The sequence below is a fragment of the Lepisosteus platostomus genome, chromosome 5, assembly GCF_059453375.1.
Source record: "Lepisosteus platostomus isolate fLepPlt1 chromosome 5, fLepPlt1.hap1, whole genome shotgun sequence".
In the NCBI taxonomy this organism is placed as follows: Eukaryota; Metazoa; Chordata; class Actinopteri; order Semionotiformes; family Lepisosteidae; genus Lepisosteus; species Lepisosteus platostomus.
Genome location: NC_142615.1, coordinates 34,482,450 through 34,503,688, shown reverse-complemented (window position 1 = coordinate 34,503,688; position 21,239 = coordinate 34,482,450). Strand labels below are relative to the sequence as shown.

At 39.9% G+C, this 21,239-nt stretch overlaps 1 protein-coding gene across 4 annotated transcripts; it reads right to left on the bottom strand.

Annotated features, from left to right (window-relative positions):
- Positions 1–622: 622 nt before the first annotated feature.
- On the bottom strand, positions 623–4,911 carry LOC148665784 (uncharacterized). 4 transcript variants are annotated; one of them, XM_088631679.1, is made up of 7 exons: positions 4,769–4,911; positions 3,611–3,678; positions 3,229–3,291; positions 2,585–2,677; positions 2,216–2,296; positions 1,289–1,657; positions 623–843 (listed from the first exon to the last, which is right to left on the bottom strand). In XM_088631679.1, the coding sequence occupies exons 2-7, from the start codon at positions 3,650–3,652 to the stop codon at positions 658–660; spliced, it is 834 nt and encodes a 277-aa protein (XP_088487805.1). In that variant the 5' UTR covers positions 3,653–3,678; positions 4,769–4,911; the 3' UTR covers positions 623–657. The 4 variants fall into 4 exon arrangements, with proteins under 4 accessions (XP_088487805.1, XP_088487807.1, XP_088487806.1 ...); XM_088631681.1 differs by lacking the exon at positions 4,769–4,911 and adding an exon at positions 4,355–4,385; XM_088631680.1 differs by lacking the exon at positions 4,769–4,911 and adding an exon at positions 4,342–4,383.
- Positions 4,912–21,239: the final 16,328 nt, after the last annotated feature.

Here is a 21,239-nt window from a genome sequence, read left to right as displayed (position 1 = left end):
AGCTCCACCTGGTGATTTTACAAGGTGCTTCCAGATACTATTATCATATTTCAATTCAAATGTGGTATGATTCGCCATGCCCACCGCGTTTTACCGCCATGTACTCCACACATTTTGAATGGCTGGATCTGTAGGTGCCATTGCTCCAGGTGAGGCGTGAACACACAACATCGCCATGACTCTGCTGTGCACACTGACTGATTGTGCCACTGGGGCTTCGCAAGTCGCAAGTCAGTCCAAAGACTTTGAACAAACAAATGGTGAAACAGGGTTTCGTCTGTGGATCCATCTCCACATGGGGAAGGGGACAGTGAAACAGTAAGGAAAATACAAGAGAAGAAACTGAAAGAATTATAATCACTGCAAAATAGGAAGAGGTGGCTGGACATGTTAAACAGTTTGGCGGTTAATTTGTGACATTTTTGGTGACAATCAGCACACGGATTTCTCTTCATGTTCCTTAAGATGTGCAGTATATATTTTCATTGTAGATTGGTTACTTCCAGTAAAGTGACAGTGGAGAGCTATCCGATACACATCTTAAAGAAGACTCCCTGTAAGTCGATTAAACATTTCATTTTCAAGTCAAATCCTTTACATGAAATAGACACCAACAATAGAAGGGGATGAGAAATGTCTTTTATCAAAATAAACCTGCTATTCACAGACCTCGGCCACAACATCTCCCAGGTACTTCTGCAGGATAAGGTCAAGCTCAGCTGCAGCCTGGCGGAAGCACTTGTCCACCTCAGATAAGTCACACCTGGCCATTGTATTTTCGAAGTAGGATTTCAGCGCCTCTTTCACCTCCTCATAGTTGTCCTGCTTCATGATTCCTGTGCCCTGGGAGAACAAGAAAGGTGAATATTCATCATCATCCCTCAACAATTCTCCAAATTGCCTGACTGCAGACACCACCATGAGGAGGAGCTGGAGTGACATAACATCATCAGTAGGCAGTGAGTCAAGAGAGGGGGAGTCATCCCACTGTTATCCTTATCCATGATCAAGAGTCTCACCCCCTGCTTTACGCTGTCCTTAGTGGTGATCTGTAGACAGTGTGTCTTCCACCTCACCCACCTCCTGAGGCAATAATCTTGAATAAACAGAGGGCTGGAGGCCCAGCCCAGCTCCTGTCTCTCTCCCCTTGGGGACGGGAGATTTTCTCAGAACCATGTTGAGGTGAAATGGGAGTGGGATGACGCAGGTGTCTTGGAGAGGTGAGTTGGCCCAGCCCCTGCATACCTCAGTGTGATTCAAGCAAGGGGGAGGGGTTTAAGGGACTTACCAATCCCACGTATGCACCCTCTGATTCAAAGTCAGGCAGGACTTCATTGTACAGCGCCAGGCAGTCCAGCTGGATAGATGATATCATGTTCTGAGCCCAGCTCCACACCCGTATCTCCTCCTCCTGGAGCAGCCCCTCCAGCTCGACCTGCAGGCCCTCCCTGAGCCGCCACAGGGCCGCTGGGGTCAGGCCCGGGTGAGCGGGTGTACCAGGGGGTGGGTGAGGGGGTGTGTGAGGGGGCGAGCAATGGGGTATGTGGGCTGCCAAGGAGGAGGTCCATGCCCTGTCCTTCTGCAGGTCCCTCTCCGGGCCCTTAGGGTAGTTCCACAGCTGGGTCTCGGTCTCCTGCCTGGTGATTGGCTGGCTGGCCTGAGGGGACAGGGGCACAGAGAGGGCATGAGGAGGACAGAGAGAAAACTGAGAGGGTCTTCTCTAGGAGGACCAAGCCCTGCCCCTGGTCTCCCAGCAATCACAGTCACCATCATTGCAGCTGAAACCAAACTTTCGACAGACATCACAGACATATCAGGCTGACAGACTTGCAGCTCTCGGCTGCCCGGGGTGAGACGCAGGAGGAGTCTGCTCCCTCTTCCTCTGACAGTCTTATCAGATGACAGCGGCAGACCTGATCCAACCCCACCTTCCCTTTCACACACAGCCACACACAGGCATGACTGTGTCACCTTCATCAACACCTCCACCATTATAATCTCCACTATCTTCGTCACCATCATCTTCATCACATTTCTAATAAATGATCTCCACCATCTTCATCACCATATCCTTCTTCATCATGACAATCATCATGTCCACCATCATCATCATCAACACCTTTCCATCAACATCATGATAATAACCACCTTCATTATCTACACTACCATCTGCATCACCATCATCATCCTGAGCAGAACACATTGGTTGTCTTACACTGGACGAATCTTTGCTCAGAGCCTCAGTATCGGTTGCCCCTCTCCGGCCTTTCAGGGTCACGTCCACTTCTGTCAAGACCTGTCAGCAAGTTGACTGCTTTAGTCTCACCAGCAGAAGCTAACCAAGTTTGTGTCTCAGTACAGGTTTATTCTTAGTCTAACAGTATTAATACAGTATTCTTTACAAAGAGAAGGGTGGGGGTGTGGAACAAGCTGTCTAGCCATGTTGTTGAAGCCGATAGGGTGGCTTATCTTAAGAGAGAGCTGGATGATACCCTACAGTCAGGACAGGAGGCACTACTGTATGTAGAGGGTGGTGGGTGTGTGGAACAAGCTATCCAACCATGTTGTTGAAGCCAATACTCACGTTCCTGTGGGATCTGCCCCAGGTCTCGGTGTGACACCCTTGTCTCTGCTCGGCCATTCCTCTCTCGACTTGAGCGAGTTTCTCCAGGAGGTGCTGGGGAGGAGAAAACAGAGTTACCAGCCAGTCACACAAACACACATCATCATCAAGGGCCAAGATGACCCTACATGACAGTGGCCTGTCGTCCTCGATCCAGAAGCAGTGTCCAGCCCTCAGCTATCCAGCTTCATGATCCCCAACATCCCTGTCGAGACCTGTTGAGGGGCCAGTTCTGCTAGACCAGGGGTCTCAAGCCCAATCACAATCCCTGGAGAGCCAGGTGCATCTCCAGGTTTTCTTTCTAAACGGGGCTAGCCAATTAAACAATTAATCTAATTATTTTCATAAGAAGATGTGGAAATAATGTGTTTAATAATATATTTTGATGTCTCTCACTGTTGAAGACTCAAAATATTCAAGGCACAGTTGGATATTTAAGGTCTGGATAAAGGTAGAGTATTAGAATATTTTTTGTTTAATTAAAAAATTAGATCAACTTTGTAACCAAGACCTCACACACAACCTCACACACACTCACCCTCTCACTACTACTACTACTACTACTACTACTACTAATAATAATAATAATAATAATGCAGACTTGCTTTTCTTGGGGTCTTTGGTCTGGCTTCTGTGTTGGCTGAGTCTCCTGTTACCTCCTTCCTGATCTGGGGATGTCAGACACAGTTCTGTTACAGACACGGGCTGGACTAGACTCACAAGCACACACACCCACAGACACACACTCCCACACACTAACATACACGCAGATGCACACACTGTCAGGTAGAGTCTTTCTCCTCCTCAAGAGAAGACAACAGAGCCCTGCTACTGCGATGAGCTTTAATTTCAGGAGGAGGAAGAAGAGGAAGAATCACAATATGAAGAAGACCAGCAGTGGACTCACAGCTCTCTGGGTCTGGGGCCTGATATTAATACTACTACTGCTGTCATTACTAGTAATAGTGATAAAAACAGAGCACTCACAGCTCTCTGGACGTTGGTCTGGAATCTTGAAAGTGGTTCCATTCTCAGGCGACTCTGGACCTCAACACCTGTTGATGGGTCACTTCTGTCAGACACACGAGTGGAGCCCAAGCCCACCTACACACAAACTCACACACACTGACAGATATACACCCACACAATCACACACATTATCACACACTGACAGACACCCACCCACACATATTCACACACAGACATTACACACACACACAGACACTCACACACTCACAGACACACATTCTTACACTGACAGACACACACATACACTACACACACTCACAGACACACATTCACAGACACACACACAGACACAACACACACTCACAGACATGACATACATTTATACACACAATCAGACACTCACACACATACTCGCACACATTCACAGACACACACATAGACTACAAATACTTATAGACACACACCAACACACACACACAGACAAAAACACACACACTCATAACTACAAATACAGTATAACTAACACTAACACAAATGCCACTAACATTAAAACAGTAACACTATCACTAAGAATTACACTATCATTATCACTGACACAAACTACTACTACACTACTAATACTAATAATAACAGTAATGCTATCACTAAAACGAACATGACTACTAGTGTAAATACTCTAACAGTAACTCTATAATTATAACTAATATTAACATGAATACTGGCATCAAAACTATCAGAAGCGCAATCACCATTAATACTGACATGAACACTAGCATTAATATTAAAGCTACCGATTGTACTTTCACTAATATTAAATATGAATACACTCGCATTAGTATTAGTCCGTGACGTCAAACCACTCTTTGTGACGAAGGCGAGACACCTAGCTGGGCACAGTGAAGTGGCACGTGTCGCCGTGGTTACCATACTTATAATTTGTAAACAATGGAAAAATGCATTTAAACTGTTACCTACACAAATTTATCAACTTGGAATATAATTTTCAAGCTCTAGAATACAATTTCTAAACAATCATTTGAATAATCATTCTTTAATTTGGGATTGAACATTATGAACACTAAACGCATTTGGTATTTGTATTTGATCGATACAGGCTGTATTGACTCTTTTCTAGATATTTAAAGAATTTAAAGAAAGAAAATAATCAGTACTCACCAATCGGTGAAGTTAATTGATGATTCTAAGGTTTTTTAGTTGAATTAAGTGGTTGTCGATACATAAGTTATCAATATCTCTCCTCCGTGCTCTCAGCGCTCCTCCCGCGGTCTCGCTCTCTGATCCCGGCGCTCTGGCTGGTGTCTGTGACGTCACAGCGCTCTTTCTGACAGAGCAGAGCGCGTCTCCGCTGGAGGAGACTCCTGTCCGGAGCCCAGGGTGCTTTTCTTACAGATATACTGTAACATCTCCAAAAGAAAAAACACCAGGCTGTGAAGAGAGGCGATTCATAACAGCTGGAGAAGGAGACCGACAAACCAAGGAATACAATTTATTAAACAAAAAAAAAAATAGTTTACTTCACAGACTAATGCGTTGTAAAGCATACTCCGGTAGAGCAGAAGAGAAAGGGCACAAGTCCCTGTAATAAACGCTTTTAAGGTTGAAGAGCATCATCTCCTGGTTTTATTTCCACTCAGTTTGGTGATTTAATTAACTGTATAATTGTTATCAGACTCTGTTTAACTGTATATTTATAAGACTCCGTGAGAGACGTGTGGGAGACGCTGAATCCCAGGGCTGGTGTGGACTAACACACAGACAGGTCTTCTGTGTGATCTGAGTCCCACTGCTCAGAGCTACAGACTGGTCAACTGGTCACTATTGTAGACAAGACCATCAGTCTGCTGCTGCTAATAATCATATTACACTTATAAGATTAGCAATACTGCTGTTCATTAAATCAGTAAAAATAATAATAAGAGATAATCACATATTGCTCAATTTTCAGTAAAACACTTCTGACAGAGGGATGGAGGCTGACTTACAGTAAAAACAATGAATCAGGGCAGTAATACTGAAGGGCTGGAGGGCCTGGAAAGGGTTAATAGAAGCTTCTTGCTTCTGACCTGGAACAGAGCCCACAACTGCCAGATCAGTGACCCCTGAGCCCTGTTCATGGAGAGGAGAACCAGGCACTCTTCTCTGTCTCTAAGAGGCTGTGAGGAAGGAGAAAAGGGGGAGATGTGACTTGAGTCCAGGCTGTTCTGTCTGATATTGTTCATGTAGCAGCACTGATTGTCTCAATGTCCTCTGGTTCTGGATTGTCAGGATAAAGAGAAGGATGGAGATGAGCTTCTGTGTGTTCAGGAGGGAGGAGTTTGGGTAAAGTACTGAAGGACCCAGAGCTCTGTGTGTGAGTCTGAGCTGTGAATCTGACTGAGAGGAGATAAAGATTTTTTTTATTATTCTGCCTCTGAGAAGTCTTTTCCTTTGCCGATCAATGTTACAACCCCTTCAGATACTCTGCACAGACTGTCAGAGTGAGAGAAGAGGAGAGAGAGATGGACAGATAAGAGCACACACAGCGAGAGAGACAGGAAAGGGGAGAGAGAAGAGAAGGAGCAGGAAGACAGCGCAGGTGTTCAACCACACTGTGACCTCAGGAGACAGGAGGCTTTTCTCAGCTGCTGAGGAGCTCAGGGCTCATGGCTCATGGCCACTCAGGCTCAGAGGCTCTGGCAGGAGTCAGGTCTGAGAGCTTCTCCTCATACTGACACTGGGGCTCTGAGAGTCAGCCTCCATTCTGGTACTACTGCTACCACAACTGCTGCTGCCACTGATACTACTGCTACTACTAATATTTTACTGCTGCTCCTACTGCTACTACTACCTATAATAATAAGGAAGAGGATGTGAGCTGTGCCCTCACACTGTTCAGATTGGGGTGTATCAGGGTATCAGTATCAGTTCAGCTCCACTGTGCTGTTAGAGAGTCTCAGTCATGCAGTCGGCTCCACACAGAGAGACACTGGGGTCACAGCTGGAGGGGCTGGAACATCTGTGTGGACTGGAGCTGCGCAGGGACAGACTCAGGGTCTGAGGGACTCAACTGGAAGAGCTGCTGTCCAACAGGCTCAGTACATAGGGGACAATCACTGCTGAGCTTTTCTTTCTTTTTCATTTAAATTATTGATCACAGTCACAGGACAGCCAGTTCTTATTCAGTCCACCTTGACTCCGGATTCCTGTGCTGACCTGAATGACCTAACTGCCACCTTGAGCACAGGCTCTCCTCACACTGCCCTTGAAGAGGACCAGAAGACATTACTGTCTGGAGACACAACAACTCTGTGAGTCACTGCAGGACACCAGTCATTGGACACTGCCTGACACAGACAGCAAGGCACACAGGACTATATTCAGGACATCAGTCACTGGACACTGCCTGACACAGACAGCAAAGCACAAAGGACCACATTCTGGACACCAGTCACTAGACACTTCCTGATACAGACAGCAGGAATTACAGGACCATATATGTATAATTAATTATCTTGATACTGATTTAAAAATATAATACTTGTCTACAATTTTTCTTAGTTTAATATCTGATCTCTTCCTGCCCCTGCAGCACCTGCAGCCCTGCTGTCTGTATCTGTATCTGTGTTTCCTCCAGTGAGATACAGAGCTGCTCCTGTCTCTCCTCTCCTCAGCGCTGCTGGGAGTGTCTTCAGGGAGAGGAAACAGTGATGTGTCTCTGATATATATGGAGAAGACTGAAAGGGCCTTGTGTGATTGGCCGTCCCGCCTGTGTGAGAGGTTCCTGCTGTCAGTCTGAAAAGGCAGTGCTGTGTGTGATTGGCGGGGTGGGGGGGGCTGTGTTGTTACTGGGGGTCTGGGGTGCGGAGCAGCAGCTCAGTTGCCCTGTGGGCTCAGGGGTGAAGACAGGGGTCTCAGCTGCACTCTGTCCTGATGACAACGGAGAGCTGCCTGTCCATCTTCTCTCTTGCTAGTAAGTGTTCCACTATTATTTGACCTCTGAGCTTGGTCAGAAGGAGGCACTGATTCTGTTTCAGACAGGCAGTCAGGATGATAAGCTCCAGAGGTTGTGTCATAGGTGGTTGGTGTTCCATTTTTAAGGATACATTTGATGTATTACTGTCTGTGTGCTTTTGGGTAAAGCCTCTTAAATTATTGAAGTAAAATTAAATAGAGAATCAGGGTGAACGTCCACATTATTTGAAACAGTGACAGTAGATAAGACAGATACTTTGTTTATTTCCATTTTAATTTTCTGAGTGTGACTCTAAAAGTCATTTTAGAGACACAAAACAAATACAAAAAGAATCAGAAGAGCTCAAAATAATAGAAGAATATTGCTAGTTTTAGGAAATTCTGATGTTCTACTTGCTATTCTTTCAATTAAAGATACTACTACAGTTAATGCAGAATTTGATCTTTGTGTTGAGTTCTGGGTTTAAATTAAGGCAGACAATGACTTAATATATTCAAATGTGTACAGTTTCAGTAAATTGTGAAATGATTTGTGTGTTGCAGCTCTACAAGAACTCAGGTGTTAAATTTCAACTGCACTACTTAAAGATAATACAGATTTAACTTAATAGCAAGATATCAAAATATTACACAACATGCAACTATACATTTTATATTGACAAATGTATTTCATTTGACTTTATGTGTTATATATAAAATAATAATTCATCATTGCTTTATTGTGTTCTTGCCCTTTGCTCTTTTTACAGTATTTTGTAGCTATTGCTGATAATACTAATTATATATAATTAGCAAAAATATACTGTGTATGAACCAAATGTATATCAGTAATTATAACATTGTTTTTATTACTATTAGCAGCTTTCTAGACATAGTATTTCTTCTTTAAAACAGAGGAGAACAGGCTACAGAGCATTTACTGTAATGCCTGGAATGGGAAATAACGTACAATTTATTTATGTAAGAATTTTCACTCATAAAATATCTCAACATTTTTTATTACAGCACAAGTGCAAACTCAATTCAAAGAATCACTCTTTATTTTAAAATTCAAGAAATGCATTAAGTTTTATTCCATTCAATTTATGGTGCTTTTACATTTAATTATTGTTTCAGTTTAGCTACTCTTTTGATTATAAAATTAGCTATGGTGTGAAAAGGCAGACAGATACCGTTTGCAAAGTAAAAAATTTAAATCTCAATGTTAAGGTCACAGTTTCAGAAAACCAGACCTTGTAGTAAAGATTTAAAGGTCAAAATCCACTGATAGATTTGTATGTGATGTCTGTAGAAATGCACTACATGTAAAATATGGTAAACCCCACAGTAAATTTATCAGCATTAATGATAAATTAACATAGGAGGCAAAGCAGTAAAAGGATGACAGATCATGTCAAATTTTGACATTTCGTTCTTACTGTATTCATGTCATGGTGTCAACTATTGCCATTAAAAAAAACCTACCTCCTCTTAGTTTGAAATGTGTTGCAGGCAGCCTCAGGTTTGTGTGTTATTGTTAGTTGTGAAGAAATTGTCTAAGTTGACTGTCTCAATGCTTTTGAAGTTCTTATATACTTGTATAAGATGTACTTATAGTATTTTCTGTTCAAGACTAAAGAGATTCAGCGTATTTAGGTTGTCAGTGAACAATATTCCTTAAGACAGAGATTCAGTTCCTTCAGCATGTCAGTGTGAGACACTCCCTTCAGATTAAAGAGACTCAGTTCCCTTATCCTGTCAGTGTAGGAAAAAGTCACAGTCAAGATATATTACCAGTGAAAGAGAAAACAAGGAGAAACAAACACTGACAAGACCTGATAGATCCAGCTATCCGGAGAGGACAGGCTCAGTGACCACAGAAACTGGACACAGGCAGACTTCACTGTCCAGACAGGACAAACTCAAAGACCACAAACTGGATGTAGAAATTGGACACATACAGTCCTAGCTGTTCAGATAGAACAGGCTCAGTGACCACAGTCTTTCCATAGACACTGGACACAAACAGACATGGCTGTGCAGAGAGGACAGGCTCAGTGACAACAGCCTGGCCATAGAGACTGGACAGAGACAGACCTGGCTGTGCAGAGAAGACAGGCTCAGTGACAACAGCCTGGCCATAGAAACTGGACACAGACAAACCAGAATGTCCAGACAGGACAAACTCAGTGACCACAGCATGGACATAGAAACTGGACACAGAGAGATGTGACTGCCCGGAGAGGACAGGCTCAGTGACCACAGCCTGGCCATTGAAATTGGAATCAAACAGACATGGCTGTCCAAAGAGGACAGGCACAGTACAGATGCAAGCATTCAAAATGCACGGTACAACCCCGTACTGTGCTAAATTACCCACAGTTACCCACAGCACGTGCCTTGGGTGGCCAAAACGACCGACAGGGGCACTCGTGGTGCATTGGTTGTTTGTGAAATTATTTAATAATTCAATCTCTTTACTGTGCATGTTTGAATCCGCTTAGTATTGAATATTTATATGGAATTTTACAACTAAAGGGACATTTTCATAGCTGAGCATAAAAATAGGAGGAGCATAATGCATCTGAAGGTCATAAACAATTTTAATTTATGAACAAGAACATATTATAAAAACTGGATATGGCTGGTTTTGGTAGTTTAAATAAAAAATTCACACCAGTATTCCACTTTCTTCCTAAACATTTTAAGCATCAAAGTCTTTTATTCAGTTATATACTGTGGTTATTTTAGAAACGTTTTTAAGTGTTCCTTCTGACTATACAGATGCAGCCATTCAAAATGCACGATACAAACCCATACCACGGGCATCTACGCGTGCGCCACCGCCCCATACCACAGTATGTGATTGGCTGGAAAAAATGACACACAGGGGCACTCGTGGTGCATTGGGCGGTACTGAAAAGATTTAATCATTTAATTTCTTTACTGTTCACATTTTAATCCGCTTAGTATTGAATATTTATATGGAATTTTACCACAAAAGGGAAATTGTAGTAGCTGAGCATAAAAAGAATAGGAGCATAATGCATCTGAAGGTCATAAACGATATTAATTTATAAACATAAACATATTACTGTATGTAAACTGTACTGTATATGATTGGTCTTGGTATTTTTAAGAAAAAATACATACCAGTATTCCATTTCTCCCTAAACATTTTAAGCATTAAAGTCTTACAGTACATGTGGTTATTTTGAAACGTTTTTACCTGCTCCTTCTGACCATATTACTGTATGTTTATATACTTCATGAAAAATTGATCGTTTTAACCTTTTCTGCAAATACGCTCGTTATCGGAATAAACAAAAGCATACTTTTAGAACTGGATTTATAGAGAATATAATATGGATTTGCGTATGTAAATAAATTAATAACGGTATAACTATATTTCTATATTGATATGTGTATTGCTGTTTTGGTATGTGTCAGGTGGCGTGACAGAAAGTGACTGATTTATAAGTGTGAGGTCAGGTGTTCAAATCCAGAAGTTGCTATGAGGTTTCATTTAACAAATAAACATTTATTTGAAAAACTAAAATAGCAAATATTATGGACACTACAGTATATTGACATTTTTTTATATTTCTACATATCACAACATGTTTGTACCGCAGGTTGTAGGGCGTAAATCCACGAGACCCCGAAAACCCTACATTAATGTTGTGCATTCGCCTGGCGCTGTGTGGTTTTCATCTCTCTCTCTCTCTCTCTCTCTCTCTCTCTCTCTCTCTCTCTCTGGGAGTGCTGGCTGTGTGCCGAATTAAACCGGTTTCACAGGTATTTTCAAAGTAGAATAGGACAAGTCTTCCAGCGAAAGACACTCCACCTTCCCCCACGGACACATATTTTCTTAGAAAAACAGATTCACAGCGCTAAGCTGTGTCAGTCTTCTGTGTAAAAACAAATTGGTTTGAACACCATGGGGGCTGTTTTTAATAAGCTTTTTAATAATAATTTTATGTACAGGCTGTGAAAAATTTTACAAGTAGAGGTTTTTAAAATTAGTCTGGGCAAACGATTATTTTAGTTCTTAAAAAATAAATAAAAAACAAGATATAATGACGTGTTCCTACTTAGGCATTGCACGACTTTAAAAGCTATAAAAACAGGTTTCGATAGTTAATAACCACTTTTTATGCGCGATAAATGGGTGATTTTTCTTCCTCGTGATCAGCTTAGAATCTCTGTCTATGCTGGAAGGTTTTTACTTCTTAATTAAACGTTTAAAATACACGAATTTCATAGAAACAACACACGTTTCGAATAGAAAAAAAATCATATTCTGTTGTCTTACTGCTATTTAGAACAGATCAGCAGGTCTTTTTTCCCCAATCAGAGCCTTTGAAAACAGCGTGCTGCCCGCATTGGAAAGGAAAAAGCGCCGAGCTCAGTAATGCACAATGGCTTTAAAGCACCAATTGCATTCATAACTTAGTGTTTAAAATAAAACAACGTTAATCATTTTCTTTCCCTTCTACAAATGTAGCCATTCAAAACAAGTGGGGTATGCTGCGGTATAACACGGTGGGCGTGTAGCAGTATACCAAATTATACCGTATGCAAATTGGATTATGTTAATAGTATCTGGAATCACCTTGTAAAACCGTCAGGTGGAGCTCATAAAGCTTAACCCCTCCTGTACAGCATTTGAGCTGTCACCAGAAAACATCTGGTTTCAAATCCTGATCACTGCTGAGGGACAATCTTTATTCAACTAAGAATTTAAGTTGTATACTCTTTAGACTTTTAAATTTAAACTGTGTATTACAGCATGTTCATCATTATACATCATTATACATTAAAAAGTTGGTATATTTTATGAAAGCAAGATTGCTCAGTTGGACAAAGTATACAACCTACTACCTTTATCATAAATATTTTAATTATGCAGAAATATTTTATGCATCAAAGTCTTTACAGAAGATATCACTAATAGTAATTTAGGAACATAAACATATTACTGTATGTAAACTGTACTGTATATGGCTGGTCTTGGTAATTTAAAGAAAAAATACACACCAGTATTCCATTTCTCCCTAAACATTTTAAGCATCAAAGTTTTATAAAACTGTCCCCAAATATGTGATTGCTGTATAGAATTAATTTTTATTTTTAAAATTTATTTAACATGAAAATTAAGCTGTTTACGTTCCTCCGCCTGAGAATATAGTCCCTCGTTGCTATGCAACGCAGAAACCCCGTCAGAAGTAACTAGCAAAGAGAGGACATTAGCTAGCCAATATGATAAAGGAATAAATGACTTTTTTTGTTTATTTCTTTAGTACATTTATTTGAAGATTTCCATCGATTGTACAAACACTGAAAAACCGTCCAATCCCTAGTCCATCAGGCATATTCTTTTACTATAACAGACATAAAAGCTCCCTTGCTTTTAACAGAGCGTTTCATAATTTCTAACAACAAAAATGATTTAAACTATGCGACACGTATCATTCAACAAGAGCTCAAAATATCACAAGGATCCTCAAGTGCGCAACAAAGACAGCAGAAAAAGATATCAGATACATGAGAACCCAAGCTTTTTTATCTACGCTACGAAGTAGTCTTTAAACTTTCTGTATCACACAATGAAGTCAAAATTCCTGGGTATATTAGAGAATATAGCACTTCTTCGAATGTGTGTCAGCCAATCAGATTTCAGGACCAGAATTATCAGTTTTATAATAGGGAATATAGTATGGAATCACGTATCTAAAGAAATTACTAATGATATTAATTTAAGTATCTAAATATCTAAAAATATGTATCTATATAGAAGGTAGTTTTACTGTATTCCACTTTTTTTGTGAACACAGAAAAATAGATTCACAACGCGAAGCTGTGTCACTCTTCTGTGTAAAAACACGGTTTGAACACCCTGTTTTTAATAAGCTGCTGAGTAAAGAATAGAAATGTTCCTGCTGTTTGTCTTTACCGAAGATATCACTAGTAGTATTAATAATGAATGACCTTGGACAAGCTGTAAACTCAAAGTATTACCCTGGTCCACATTCTTTGTAACCATCTTTGTAAACAAAAAGACTTTATTTTTTCATTGACAAAAAGTAACACCACAGCATTTAGTTGATCTGATCACACATTCAAATCAAAGCCAAAATAATAAACCAATCAAAAATAAATGTTGTTATTTCGGAAATGTTTTTACGTGCTCCTTCTGAGCATGTTACTGTTTACAGTTACTGACCATATTAAGTTTAAGTGCTTAATGCCATTTTTTTTACCATGCACAAATATTCTTATGTCCATATCTTCGCAAGGGAATCAGTGCAAATTGTAATACTAATTAAAAGACCGCCTCCACCCCCTCTATATTCTCAGTGTAAAATAGGCTAACCTTCTAATGAAAGACAGTCCACCCTCCCCCACGGACAGGAAAAGTGCCCACAGGCACAGAAGGAGCACATAAAAACATTTCCGAAATAACCACATGTAAGACTTTGATGCTTAAAATGTTTAGGGAGAAATGGAATACTGGTGTGTATTTTTTCTTTAAACTACCAAGACCAGCAATATACAATACAGTTTACATAATATGTTTATGTTCCTAAATTAAATTAAATTTCCTAAATTATCGTTTCTGAGCATGTGAAAGGCACAGTGAATCAGAGAATCTCAAGACTTACTTTGTACGATTGGAAACGAATACGTGATCGGATAAACTAAATGCGGTGGTGTTTGTGAACAGATGATTTCTGGTGACACCTCAAATGCTGTACAGGAGAGGTTAAGCTTTATTAGCTCCACCTCCCAGTTTTACAAGGTGATTCCAGATACTATTAACATGATCTAATTTGCATACAGTATGATGCGGTATACTGCTACACGCCCACCGAGTTATACCGCAGCATACCCCACTTGTTTTGAATGGCTGCATCTGTACTAAGTTTATATACTTTGTAAAAAGTTATAACGTTTTAACCTTTTCTGCGAATGCTTACGCTCGTTATCACAGTAAAAAAAACGCATACTTTTTAGAGTTTGATTAATAGGGAATATAATATGGAATCACATATCTAAAGAAATTGATAATGATATAATTATATTCATATACTCCTATTTATCATTTATACATTATGCTTATTCCACAGACATTTTCATTGTCGATAACGATGCGGGGAGAGCATGTAGATTCCAAACCACTGTACGGCAGCAGAAGTGAGCAATTAACTGCTCGGAAACTAATGTGTTTCCAAAAACATATGCTGCACAATTATCTTAACATTTGCAAACATTCCTCATACATAACCATGTTATGTACCCTGCATTGTACTATTTTATGCCGTGAAAGGAGAATACACACTGTAATAATTATTGTTGCTGCTGGGCTTCGAGTGTTGAGTTGCCTACTTACTTCTTTGACTAGCTTGCAGAGAAAGTCATTGCCCTGCTTTTTGTCTATCACTTAATAACAAGGTCAATGTAGAACATGTTATTTATTACTGTGTATTTATTTTTGGGCTTTACATTTACGTTTATAACAGAGAGTCCCCATTACCCCCATTTTGATTAAAACCGCAAGAACATGTTTAATTAAATACGTGATTCACAATCTGCCAATGCAAGACACTACAAAAGCATCTGTGAAATCACATTCATGAATGTCCTCCACTGTGCTCAACAATCTTAGGAAGAACATGAAACAGTCTGTCAATAAAATTTTTGCAACTTTGTTCTGTCAGTTCTTCCTCCCAGAACTTGTAAATCTCATTGATCAGTTCTCACTTTTTGCTAGGTTTTGCCTTTTTCCAAATATAGTCTTTCAGGGAATGCCATACCATCTCTATTGGATTCAGCTGGAGTTTTCACCCAGTTTACTCCCTCTGCGTTAAGCCTCACCTTTGCTGCTGTGTGTTTCGGATCGTTGTCCCGAAAGAAACGATGCCTTGATCCAAAGTGCTCCCTTTGTCTGCTTTCCCCTTTTAATGTCGTCTCACTGTGCTTTCACAAACAAAGATGTCCATGGAAGAAAAATGCTGTACAATGTCTCTTGTTGACTTCCCATTTCTTTTCATCTTCATTATTTGGTGTGAGAGAGTCTTCTTGATTTTGGCCATAGTCCATCTCTTTACCAAAGCTATAGTGTAGTAAGTTGTCTGTCCCAACAATCGTACAGATAAATGTCTACTATACTGATGAGCTAATATCTAGGAAATGTTTCTTTACTTGAATCGAACACAATATAAAATACTGAAAATTAACACAATACGCCAGGAAATGTGATAGACGCAGTAGCAAGTTAATGCAATTCTATTGAAAAGCCAGGAGTGATTTTCTCTCCCAGCCTCAGCAGCAGACAGCAGATAATTGTTTTCTTCCCTGTTTAGCTGAGCTGTCTGCTGCTATTGAAAGCCGGGCATGATTTTTTAGCAGCAGACAGATAAGGCAAAAACTATGCTTAACATTTAGGCTGCAATTGAATTGGGGATCTTTGTGTACACTGAAGGTTGTTTTGCTGTTAGTAATATTAAATTTAGCACTGTAATAAATTGTTGCACTTTTCCCTGCATCTGGTAAAAATATATTTTCATTGTTCAAATATACATTAAATCAGACTATCAGAAAATAAGTAAAATACAAAATTAAATAAAAAATAGGGTAAAATGTAATTCAAAATATTTTGCTAACAATGTAAAATGTTCTTAAAAAATAAAATGTATTAACTAAGGAATAGGATGGCACAGTTGTTAGCATGCTTTTTGTATGTTTTTTCAATAATTACAACAATAGTACCAGATGTCTCAGTGGATTTCAAAATTAAATTTTGCATGCAAACCTGTGAATTAAAAAGATAACTTAGCTATGCAGCCATTTCTAATGGTGGTAATGTGGTTAGTGTTGCTATCTTGCAGCACTGGGGCCCTAGGTTCAATTCCTGCCGTCCTGTGTGTGTGGGGTTTGCATGCCCTCTCTGATTTCCGTGGGTTTCTCCATATGTGTGATATGATTTCCTCTTGCAGTCCAAAACATACTGGTAGGTTAATTGGCTCATGGAAAAACTGGCCCTGGTGTGTGTGTGTGTTTGTGTCTGTTTGTCTGTCCTGTAATGGACAGGTGCTATGTCCAGGGTGTATTCTGCCTTGCATCCGTTGCTTGCTGGGATAGGATCCAAATAGATTAGAAAATGGATGAAAGTAAAGGCACTATGTGGATGGAACTATACACAGTGTTAGAAACCAACTATGAGATGGCAGAATCTCACTGAGGATAAATAATTTTATAGTGCTGGCTTAAGGAAACAGCCTTTCCACCTCTCTTGCACATCAGTATCCATACCTAGTTAGTTATTTTAACAAATTGCCTCTAAATATAAACATCTTAAGATCCTGGCTCTGTGGATCAGCATCAGCTATGTTTGGCCATTCCTTCAATTCATGTGCATCCAACACACAGTTCAATACTAGCAACAACACAAAATCTAAAATACAATCCTCATTTCAGTATCTATGTAAACATACAGTCTGTTAACTTCATCATCTTCCTCTGCAGTCTATAATATCTCCCATCATTTTGTCAAAACTATGCCTAAAATCATTAGGAAGTGGTCTTGTTAATAGTGTATTCCTCAACTTTCCCCAAATTATCTTTTTCCTACCAACATCTCTAGTCTTACTTCGTGCAATAACTCAGCCAACACTTAAATCCCCAAAAGCTGCTTGTGTTAATTTGTTTAAATCACAAATATCATACAGCATGCAAATACTGGCCATGTAGTACTCTGCATTGAGGAATAATAGTTTCTTTTAAAGGGAATTTGAGAAACTAGGAATTAATAAATGCACATCCTGTTCACTAGGGTAATTAAATCCACACTGAGTAATAGATAGATAGATAATACTTTATTAATCCCGTAGGGAAATTGATGTGTTACAGCAGTCCAGCGCAAGACAAGCAAAACAGACATCAGAATAGTTATAAAACAAAAGAGAACAAAATAAATAAAAATAAATAAATACATAGGTGTGTGCAAAATGTGCTGATCATAGTCACTGTAAAAACAACAAAATATGTGCAAAATGTGCATAGGTTTATACAGACTGATTGTCCAAACAGTACAATGGAGCAAACACGCTCATTTCCATAGACGAGCAAATGAAGGGCTAACAGTCCTAGCCTAGGGCAGCGTTATACACCCTGACAGCCGCCGGGAGGAAAGACCTGCGGAAACGTTCCCTTGAACACCGTAGCTGGAGCAGTCTTGCTAAAAGTGCTCCGCTGCCCAGTAACAGTCCCATGAAGCGGATGAGAGGTGTTGTTCATGATGGCTGTGAGCTTGGTCAGTATTCTCCTCTCAGCCACCACCTCCATGTGGTCAAGGCTCAGCCCCAACACAGAGCCAGCCTTCTTGATAAGTTTTTTGAGCTTATTTGCATCTTTTGTCATGATGCTGCTGCCCCAGCACACAACAGCGCAGAAGATGGCCGCCGCCACCACTGATTAAAAAAAAATGTGTAGCAGTGTTCCACGCACACCAAAGAACCTGAGTCTCCTAAGAAAATAGAGTTGGCTCTGACCTTTCTTGTACAGGGCGTCAGTGTTACCAGACCACTCCAGCTTATCATCCAGGTGTACCCCTAAGTACTTGTACCCTATGTCCTCACCCTGGATGGAAACAGGGTTCAGCGGAGACTTATTCCTTCGAAAGTCGAAGATCATTTCTTTGGTCTTGCTGATGTTAAGCTGGAGATGGTTAAGATGACACCACTCCACAAAATTGGTAATCAATTGGTAATCTCCAATATGTTCAGAATTTGACAGCCAGAATCCTGTTTTGCTTTGAAATGCTACTTTTAAAGGTGCTATACAAAATAAAGTAATATATTTGTCATATATTTACAGTAATTTAAAGTATATATTTAAAGTAATAAATGAACAATATATGTAAATGTTTTATATGTCTTTGTTGTACATATCTGTGATATGTCTGCAGATTGTATCTTTTTTATTTTTTGTTTTGTTTCTTGTTAATTTTATAAAAGAGTATAATAGAGAGTCCCCATTTACCCCATCTTGATTAAAATCACAAACGTGTGTTTCCTAAAATGCTTTTATTTATTCACAATCAGACAATGCACGACAGAACTCACATTCCTGAATGTCCCCCCTCCGTTAATCAAGAATCTTAGGAAGAACACGAAACAGCCTGTTAATAAAATTGTTGCAACTTTGTTCTGTCAGTTCTTCCTCCCAGAACTTGTAAATCGGGTTTAGCCGTTTTCCGAATACAGTCTTTCAAGGAATGCAATACCATCTCTATTGGATTTAAATTTGGGGATTCAGCTGCAGCTGGGTTTTCACCCAGTTCACTCCAGTTATTAACAGTTCACCCATTTAATAACCACTTTTTATGCGAGAAAAACGGGTGATCTTTCTTCCTCGTGATCAGCTTAGAATCTTTGTGTACGCGGTACGTTTTTTTCTTCTTAATTAAAATATATGAATTTCATAAAGATAACACACATTTAGAACACAAAAAATAATATTCTGTTCTCTTCCTGGTATGTAGAACAGATCAGCAGGTCTTTTTTCCGAATTGCTTTTTTTCATTATATTTATCATATTGGCTAGCTAATGTCCTCTCTTTGCTAGCTAATGTTACTTGTGGCTGTGTTTCTGTGTTGCGTAGAAGCACACATATCCATAGAAAGTGTTTTATACTACTATTTGAGCTACAGTAGATGAAAATAATTATATTGTTATTAATTTCTTCGCAATTTCATATTATATTCCCTATTAATCAAATTCTAAAAATATGCTTTTGTTTTCTCCGATAATGAGCGCATTCACAGAAAAGGTTAAAACATCATGACTTTTCACAAAGTATATAAACTAAATATGCTCAGAAGGAGCACATAAAAAACATTTCCGAATATTTTTTTCTTTAAACTACCAATACCAACCATTTACAGTTTACATTATATTTTTATGTTCCTAAATTAATATCGTTTATGGTAGTGTATCGTGGTGTTACTTTTTGTCAATGAAAAAATAAAGTATTTTAGTTTACAAAGACAGTTACAAAGAAAGTGGACCACTGTAATACTTTGAGCTTACAGCTTGTTCAAGGTCATTCGTTATTAATACTATTAATAATATCTTCCTTAAAGACTTTGAAGCATAAAATATTTCTGCATAATTAAAATATTTATAATAAAGGTGGTAGGTTGTGCACTTTTGTCCAACTGAGCAATCTTGCTTTTATAAAATATACCGACTTTTTAATGTTTAATGATTAACATGCCGTAATACACAGTTTAAAATGATTAAAAGTCTAAAGAGCATACAACTTAAATTCTTAATTGGATAAGACTGTCCTTAAGCAGTGACCAGGATTTGAAACCACGTGTTTTCTGGCGACAGCTCAACTGCTGTACATGAGAGGTTAAGCTTTATTAGCCCCACCTGGCGGTGATTCCGGATACGATTATCATAATTGTGGTATTATACGATATGACGCGATATGATGTGGTGTGATGCGACATGCCCACTGTAGCGGTGAGGCTTAATAATAAGGCAGAATTAAGTGTTTCTGAGCTTCCCAAATGAGGCCCCATTTCTCTGTTCATCTCTGTGGTGCAGCCACAGAGAAACCATTCATGCAAGATGTTTTCTTTTGATAAGGACAGCTCCCAAAGGGGGATGCACTTAGCTAAGCCTGGCTATCATGATCAATGGTCATCCATTGGCGCCTATCTGTCTAGGGAGTGCCAGTTGGACATCTGGACTGCATTACTAAGTGTCAGGAGTAAGTGACTCATATCTCACCTTGATCAACCAATCAGGGACTGGTAGGGCCGAGTAACCCACGTGGGACTCTGATGCCCATGGAACTTTCAGCCAATCAATGAGCTGAAGTTCCTCCAGGTAAAAACAGGCAACACAGAGAGCCTGTGAGATTGAGATTCAGATTCAGATTGAGATTCAGATTCAGATTCAGATTCAACAATTCTAAAGGGAATTCAAAGGAGAATTCCAGGGCAGGACGGCCCAGGAGCAGAAGGCTCCCAAGGGCAGGACATTCTCGCAGCGAGCCTCCTGACCATCCTGAGACTCAGCCCGGACAACCACGGAACGGCCAGTGTGTCCGAGTGCCAGAACTTTCCTTTGTTCTTAGAGTCTAGAGTGGAGGTTGCCAGAGAGTAACCAGCAGCAGGCCTCGTGAACAGGTCGGAACTGTGGACAGCTGAATTACTATTCAGAACTAGCTCTTCATCAGGAACGAACCGGTCCTCTTCCTGACTTGCTGGGACCCACAATCATCTTTTCTCCTGTGCACAAACTTTGCTAGTTAATGCCAACAATGAGCATCAGCAGCGCACCGTCGCAAGCCGCACAGCACAGCCTGGCACGGAGCCAGAGAGCGCGGATTGGACAGCAACAGCCTGCAACTGTTTCTTTGTGCCCGCAGGAGATCTGAATCCCCAAAGATTGGATGAGTATTCAACTTCAATGCATTACAGCTCGAGAATTCAATTGTTATCCCAACCAGTTGATATCAATTTAATTCCTAAGAGTTATGTGCTTGTTTTGAGTATCTAATGTAGAAGTTGTAACCAAGTTCACTTTACGAAACGGTCTTAATGAATGATAGACTGAACGTATGTCCTCTTGATATGTGTAACTCTTTGTAACTGACCGAATATACCTTTTGTATTCT

Excerpts from the sequence above, each read along its gene's own strand:
- LOC148665784 (XM_088631679.1), bottom strand. The coding sequence starts at position 3,652 with ATGGAACCACTTTCAAGATTCCAGACCAACGTCCAGAGAGCT. Across the intron at positions 2,297-2,584 it reads GGGGCAGATCCCACAGGAAC|GTCTTGACAGAAGTGGACGT; the intron begins GTGAGTATTGGC and ends ACTTGCTGACAG. Across the intron at positions 1,658-2,215 it reads TGAGCAAAGATTCGTCCAGT|GCCAGCCAGCCAATCACCAG; the intron begins GTAAGACAACCA and ends CTGTCCCCTCAG.